The sequence below is a fragment of the Ciona intestinalis genome, chromosome 8, assembly GCF_000224145.3.
Source record: "Ciona intestinalis chromosome 8, KH, whole genome shotgun sequence".
NCBI classification, from domain to species: domain Eukaryota; kingdom Metazoa; phylum Chordata; class Ascidiacea; order Phlebobranchia; family Cionidae; genus Ciona; species Ciona intestinalis.
The window spans coordinates 5679290-5686872 of record NC_020173.2 but is presented as its reverse complement, the minus strand read 5'-3'; the positions used below and the strand labels follow the sequence as shown (position 1 = coordinate 5686872).

The following is a 7583-nucleotide window of genomic DNA, read 5'->3' as shown; positions in this document are numbered from 1 at the left end:
TAGCAGCGACGAGCCTTGAACCAATTACCTCTGGGTTAAAGGCAGGCGCGCTAACCACTTAGCCACGGCGCCGAAATGCTGGGAAGGGCTGGAACTATGAAACAGTGTGCTGTGTGTTGGTATATATATATAAAATGTACCATATACGATGTTCCACGTTTACTCGTTTACTATATAGCAGGGACATGTACGGTGGGAGAAGATGGGACACCTTTAGCGACGAAAATATAATGAATAGATATCCCCCACCCTACTATTTGTATACTTAATCTTGCTTTCGAAATAAGCTTTATTTCCCTTTTTTTTAATAACAGAAATCATATGATAAGACTTCGTTATAACTTTTTTTTTTCTTTATGTACAATCTGTTTATACTTGGATTTTTATAACTTTCATTTTTATTTCTTACATACAAATGTTTTTACAGTTGGGCTTCTTTAAGAGCAAATATGCAGATAAGAAACGCGCAGCAGAAGAAGAACAAGACTGGGGAGAAGCAGCTGCTCCATTAAAAGCATGAGCCAGCCATTTTAAACTTGTAATTGTACTAAATCTATCGGTGTCAGGTTTTTGAACTTTCGAAAAAATCTCGGCTGACATGGTAAAAATTCAGCTGCACTCAAAGTAATCAAAATAACGTGTTGAATGCAGTATAGTTTGGCTCTGCCTGTAGACACCTAACAGCAGGGTAAAATCTTGGGTTGACATTGTTAAATTGCAGTTACACCCATAGTTGTCAAACATAGGGAACCTCATTGATTAATGTGGTGAATGCAATATACTTTGGCTCTGCTTGTATGTATAGACATCTAACACCACGGTAAAAGCTGTTTAGGTGTAAAACTTGGATGCCAAATCAAATGACGTCAACCCCGGTTTTTAAAAGTTGGGGGGATATGTCACCCTAGGCACCCCTAATGTTACGCCTATGCCAGCGTCACAACTTTACAAGTTACATTGTGATTCAACTTTAGAAGTTTAAGTTGCACAATTTGTAAAAGTTCTAACTGTTGTGTTTTTGGTAACTTTTTTACGCTTTCTATAAAAAAAGTTATTCTGTTGCATCCTATCTTGCTCTTTTTACAATTAAGCGTACTTTGTTTTGTAAACCTTAACTTTCTTAAAACACAACTGTGTATATTATTAACATTAAATTTCATTTACCCCATGCCGCTTACGAATTATCAAGTATGAAGATGTGTTTAGCTTATAAATGTTAAAATAATCTCAAAGTTTTATTTGTGATTTTAAAGCCATTAACTTAAACCCAAATCATCGTTAACTAAACCCTCAAAATGTATAAAACTGCCACATATGTGTTGTATGTATTTGTCTCCAAACATATTTGGTTAATCTTTTGTTCTGTGCGAAAGTTTTTAGTTTACGTTAACACTTAATGTAAGCTGGCGAAATACATTACAATTTAAGCAACGTTTTGAATATCACCAGATTACTTTCGTGTAAAAATAACTTTGTTATTTTTATTGAAGTTTTTTTATCAGTTGACAACATTATGTAAACTTAACGTTGGCATTTTATTATTTTGCAAGTTGTGATTTTTAAAAAGCTGCAAATCTGATTCAGGTAGGCCTATTGTATTTTCTGTTCCTGTTGTTTTACATCTTAGCTAAAACTAACCATTGTTTGTATTTTACAGAACTCAATCGTATCCCCCCCAAAGCAGAGTTTTAATGAATGGGCAAGTTCCATTATAAAATGATTGGTAAAGAATAAGCATTGTACAACTCCCGAGCCCCATGCGCATAACAACCTTCTATGTGTTAAAATAAGGTACGTGCTACCACGTCAATATTGAACACTTTCCTGGTATAGTAGGTTGGGGTGACGTATGGGTATGAGGGTCCGTGTGTTCTTTCTCTTTTATCATTTTCTTTAGTTGTAAACAAAGATTATTTACACAACTATATAACCGTAACCTCACGGCTACCAAACAGCGTTGTTATTGTTAAAATATCGATCAGGAAATATGAGATATAGTACGGTGGAGGAAGATGGGACACCTTTATATTTGAATTTCCTATTTAGCAGTAAACAAGGAACATTCAAACAAATATAAAACCATATCATTATCATCACGACTCCCATTAACCGTTGTTAATTGTTTAAAACACGATCAAGATATTTGGATATTATGTGTTAAAAGTGTCCCGACTTCCTCCAGCGAACTCTATGATGGTACTGTACGTGGGGTAAGATGGAACAACTGAAGCATTTAATATCCTGATCGTAGTTTAAACTATTAACAACAGTCTATGGTAGTCGTGGTGATACGGTTTTATATTTCTCTGAATGTTCTTTGTGTACTACCAAATGGGATGAGAAATAGAATGAATAGGTGTCCCATATTTTTCCCATCCTACTATATGTGCTAACATCTTACCACATAATATAAAGATAGAGTTGTTTCTACAGAGAAATCATGCCCTCTTTGTCTCTGTAGTCCTATTTCTAAAACCGACTTCCCGCCCAATGTTTCCGGTACTTTTAGGGACTTCCATTCTATAGAGCTCATCGTATTTCAAAACGTTTCATGAATTCTTGAGAATTTTTGCCTACGTTAGTGTTTTTTTTGTCAGGATGGAAATGTTTTGTACTTTTCCATCTGGGTATACAACGTTAGCAAGGGGTATTACAAAGCATTTTATTTACTGCTGTTTTACCTAATTTTTTTTAATGAAAGAAAGAATAAATGCAAAGTATTTATCCTCGCACGGCGGGGCAACGACTGTCGTTATAAAACGGGTGTTCTGTTTCATACACCTCGTGCCCGCTTATGTGTTACCATGCACGTTATACTTTGTGGAAGATTGTTGGGAGAATTCGTCGCTTTTTTAACATGATATGAAACCACTGGGTTGAAATTACCAATAAATGTCTTACTCAGGATCCACACGCTCCCAAGCAGTGGTAGCAACGAATTGTTGACCCTATAACACAGTGCAATATAAACGGAAGCTGTTCCATAATTTCTACGGAAACTACCGCACTGAAATAAGAAAAACTTGGCGGGAAGTTATGAAACGTGTTAAAAATAGCTTGAGATCAGAAGAGGATAAGTTTTCCCATTGCAGGAAACGGGAGATTTGTCTTTCTCTTTATTAAAAATATGTCAATCTTTAAGCAGTAAAACCAATGCTTATAAAAGGAGTCGTTTTTATTTTCGGACTCATTATTCTTTTACAGGAAACAAAGTAAGGAATATGTACTAATGCTCTGTGGGCTCTTTACTAACGCTTATTTCTGCAGATGAATAAATCAGCGATTCTACTCTTGTTCGTCATCGGTATCCTCGTGCTCAATGAATCTGTAGATGCTTTGCATCAATGGCGTCGCATTCCTACCAGTGGTACTCTCAATCGACTAACTCCTGCTCGCCGTCGTTGGGGAGGTTGGAACCAAATGGAAAACATGAACGGTAAATAAATGTAATTTATTTATCTCCAAACTTTCACCAACAAGCTTTGCGTTTTATGAATATTTTTTTATATTCTCGCATGGCCGGGTAAATTGCAAATTTTGGGAAGGACACTTACCGGCAATTGCTCCAACCCAGTGGTCACTAATGGGTTGTCCAAATTAACAGCCATAAATAAAAAAAATCCAAAATAATCACACACAAAGTAACATACATACTTTGCAACTCGTAAGCTGACACGAGGTGTATTAACACCCGTGTTATAACGACTGCCGTTTTCCGGCCACTCGAGAAGTAAGAAGTTACATTCACATAATTTCAGTTGAAGACAACGGATTGACGGATTGGATGATTGGAGCATGAGGAAGAGAAAATGATGTAATCCAGCTCAATAGAAACCACGTGATAAATAATTGGAGATTAAATAAATTACAAGATAAATGAGTAAATGTGTGGGGGGCGGCTAATGTTGAAGTTGTGGGTTCGCGCTCCGAAGCCTCGCAACGACGCTGTTCCATCCTGCCCCGACGCACGCGCTATCCGACTCCGCAACGCATTGCACGCCGATGTATGACACTTCTCAGTTTATTGTACGGTGAAAGTGCGACATCGAGCTTAGAGACAAAGTGAGAACAGCAGGGTATTGCAAGCCCCGTACTGCCTTCGAGTACAGGAAAGTGAAAGGTTTATATAACGAAAAACACGTGTAGCAAAACAATAAAACGCGTCATTGGCATGTGGCAATTGCCTCGCCTGGCATACACACAACTGGGTAATTGTTTTATTATCACGATTAGAATGACGGGAAAGTAGATGTTACGAAAGCAGCGAAACTGCATTCCATTCCTGTCATGCTTTTGTTTTTGCTATACAACGTTGCTTTATATTCAATCTTTATGCATTAGTGTTAAATTTAGCTATCATTATATCATTAAATTTGTGCTAGAGCACATTCAACCGCTACAAATGTGACTTATTAATTCTCGTATGACGAAGCAGTGGCATTCGTTATAACACGAGTGCTCTGTTTCAAACACCTTGTGCCCTGTCACAAGTTACTGCATATGGCCACAGAAATAAAAAAGATGGCACATCCTGATTTAGTGTTTGTGATGTTTATGGAAAAATCGAATTTACAGTTGAGCAGTCAACCGTGGAAGTGTAGTTTCGCTTGAATGCGTATCAAATTACTAAAAATGATCTGAAATTTTTTTGTTTATTTTAACTGTTGTGAAAATATTTGCTGGTTATATAAAATGATGTTTGTATAATTATAGAGTAAAAATAGTTTCACGAGCATGTTTTATAACTTTTATAAATAGGAAAACAGTCAAAAACAGAGAAATTAGTAAGAAAGGCCGTTAAACAAGCTATTAAAATAACGATAATTACGCCACACAACTTGATACATTAATTATTGTGTATTTTTATGGAACCATATAGTTATGCAAAGCAATGTATGTTCACCCATATAGATATTATTCTACTGTGCGTAGAATGAGGCACTAGTGAAGAATCCTCCCGTACGTTACAGATTAGGCTGGTGGAAAGTGTCAGGGGTTACATGGTGTTAGTAGGGGTTAGATCGGGTTGATAAGGGTTAAATGGGGTTAGTAGTGGGTTACTAGGGGTTTTATCGGGTTAGTAGGGATTAAATGGGGTTAGTAGGGGGAAGGGCGTTAGTTGTAGATAACTTAGTGTGAGGATTCTTCACTAGCATCGAGATTAATATTATACAGTTGATAAAATGAATAGTTTACGTTGTTTAACTTCAACAAGACATTTGGTTAACAAAATATTGCTTTCCACCCCAACACAGAACAGTAATTTCACATTACCAACATTCTTTTCCGGAAAACCTCATCAAAAGTTTTATTTTTCCCGCGAATTCAGTAAAAAAGTTGAAAAAATGGCGTTTTCACAAGAAGAGCTAAAGAAGAAACTGACTGAAGAGCAATACCGTGTTACACAGGAAAAAGGGACAGAAGCCCCGTTCACAGGAGAATACGACAAGCATTTTAAACCTGGGGAATATAAGTGTATTGTGTGTGGAGCTCCTTTGTTTAAATCTGATGATAAATTTGATGCCGGGTGCGGTTGGCCTGCTTTCTCTGCAACTAAAGATAAAACGGCTGTAGCCGAGCACGACGACTTGACTCTCGGGATGAAAAGAACGGAAGTGACGTGCAGCAAATGTCAAGCACACTTGGGCCATGTATTCAACGATGGACCGAAACCATCTGGCATCAGATACTGCATCAATAGTGCATCACTTAAATTTAAAAACTCAAAATAAAATCTAAATTTCACAATATATATACCATGACCACCAGTTACAGGTTGTGTATATTTTTTTACTGAAACCAGTTTTGTAAAAATGTAACAAAGCTATAACTACAACTCAGAGTTTCTGTTTGTATTTCTACATAAAGTATTGAATGTACATATAACATATTTGATTGTGAATACTGTGATTCTTGTGATATTATTTTGGTTGTGTTTCTTACTGAGTTAAAGCCATTTAAATTTTAAAATCATTATTCAAATTATATTATAAATCGCATTTTCATGACAAATCTTTTTAAGTTAAACTTAATTACTATTTTGTTGTTGTTATACATGTCTTTAAAACATTTGTATATATAACCCAAGTCTAATTACTAGTATAGTACAAACTATGTAATAGCTACTGTATTTTATATTCCTGGTGTTGGTAAATATTGCATGTATAATTTATAACCAGAACATGTTGTGTATTCTTAGGCCAATATGGAGTTGGATGTAGGCAAGATTGGTTCTGTTTTAAGCAATACAAACGCAAAGTTAAGCGATAGGTATCGCGCTTTGTTTATGCTGAAAAATATCGGAGGAAAAGATGCGGTGACTGAAATATCTCGTTGTCTTGTCGATAAATCAGAGTTACTGAACCATGAACTTGCGTATTGTCTGGGACAAATCAACAGTGATCACGCGCTACCAAAGTTGTCGGCCATTTTGAAAAACAAGAACCTGTCGACCATTCTTCGCCATGAAGCAGCAGAAGCTATTGGAGCAATTGGAAGCCTGGAGAGTCTTTCTCTCCTTCAGGATTATACTGCAGATCCAGTCCGGGAAGTTGCTGAAACTTGCCAGCTTGCAGTTACGAGGGTGAAATGGTTAAACTCTTCAGATTCCAAGGAACCAGTGATTCCAAACCCATTTTCATCCATTGACCCTGCCCCTGCTGGCAGTGCTGATAACAGGAATATAAGTAGCCTTCAAGAAATGCTGGTCAACACTGAGTTATCGTTATTTGATCGTTACCGTGCTATGTTCTCTCTACGTAATATTAACAGCAATGAATCAGCGACGGCACTCGCTGTCGGTCTACAGTGCTCGGACAGCGCTCTTTTTCGTCACGAGGTGGCGTATGTACTCGGGCAAATGCAGAAGAGTAACACCGTGCCCCAACTAACGGCTTCTTTATCAGATCTCCATGAGAACTGTATGGTTCGGCACGAGTGCGCTGAAGCGTTGGGTTCGATCGCAACTGGCGATTGTTTAAAAACATTGGAAGAATTTAAGCGTGACGAAAACACCGTTGTCCGTGAAAGTTGTGAAGTAGCACTCGATATGTTGGAATATGAAAACAGCAGTGAATTCAATTATTCCATTGTTACATCATAATACATGTTTGTTATCATTAGTTTAATAAATTGTGCTGCTATAGAAATCCTATAGAAAGGCAGTACATGTTGTTTACTCTATCTTTAAACAAACTAGGATAGGCAATCGAAAAAAAAGTGTTTTTTAACTGTGGGAAATAATTGGCTCTTTTTACTTTATTAGTTGATATTAACCCATTGGCTTTGTTTTAGTAAGTTATTAAATAATATAAAACATGCTTGTCATTAAATTAGTAGTGAATATTTTTTTAGTAAGTTTCGAAATTTCTTACCAGAGAACGGAGCCAGAGACCTTGGATACTTTGTAGAGATAATAATATGAACATTGCTTGTAGCTTGTTCATAAATTACCAATTCATTACTGCCAATCTGCCATAATGTTACCATTTACAATTTCAATAATAGATTCAGTGCCAACTTTAGTTTACAAGTGCTATCGTACCATGTTTAACTCTTCTTGTCTTATTACAGATGTAGTTTTA

The 7583-nt window shown here is 36.6% G+C and overlaps 3 protein-coding genes and 1 long non-coding RNA gene across 5 annotated transcripts in view; all 4 read left to right on the top strand.

Annotated features, from left to right (window-relative positions):
• Window positions 1–1421, top strand: part of LOC100187347 (integrin alpha-8) — a 13833-nt gene extending 12412 nt beyond the window's left edge. Inside the window, exon 15 of the mRNA XM_026835678.1 lies at window positions 428–1421. Coding sequence (XP_026691479.1) covers window positions 428–520 — 93 coding nt within the window. The 3' untranslated portion in view covers window positions 521–1421. The remainder of the gene's footprint in view (window positions 1–427) is intronic.
• Window positions 1422–1758: 337 nt separating this feature from the next.
• On the top strand, window positions 1759–3880 carry LOC101242117. Of its 2 annotated transcripts, none has more exons than XR_003396124.1 (3): window positions 1759–1791; window positions 3268–3436; window positions 3759–3880. It is a non-coding gene; the product is annotated as an uncharacterized LOC101242117 (long non-coding RNA). The 2 variants fall into 2 exon arrangements; XR_182105.4 differs by lacking the exon at window positions 1759–1791 and adding an exon at window positions 2993–3212.
• Window positions 3881–5168: 1288 nt separating this feature from the next.
• Window positions 5169–6198, top strand: LOC101242186 (peptide methionine sulfoxide reductase MsrB-like). Its single transcript, XM_018812925.2, has one exon. It carries the CDS (start codon window positions 5184–5186, stop codon window positions 5730–5732), a length of 549 nt encoding a protein of 182 aa, XP_018668470.1. The 5' UTR covers window positions 5169–5183; the 3' UTR covers window positions 5733–6198.
• On the top strand, window positions 6183–7571 carry LOC100180246 (deoxyhypusine hydroxylase). Its single transcript, XM_002129491.5, has one exon. It carries the CDS (start codon window positions 6206–6208, stop codon window positions 7100–7102), a length of 897 nt encoding a protein of 298 aa, XP_002129527.1. The 5' UTR covers window positions 6183–6205; the 3' UTR covers window positions 7103–7571.
• Window positions 7572–7583: the final 12 nt, after the last annotated feature.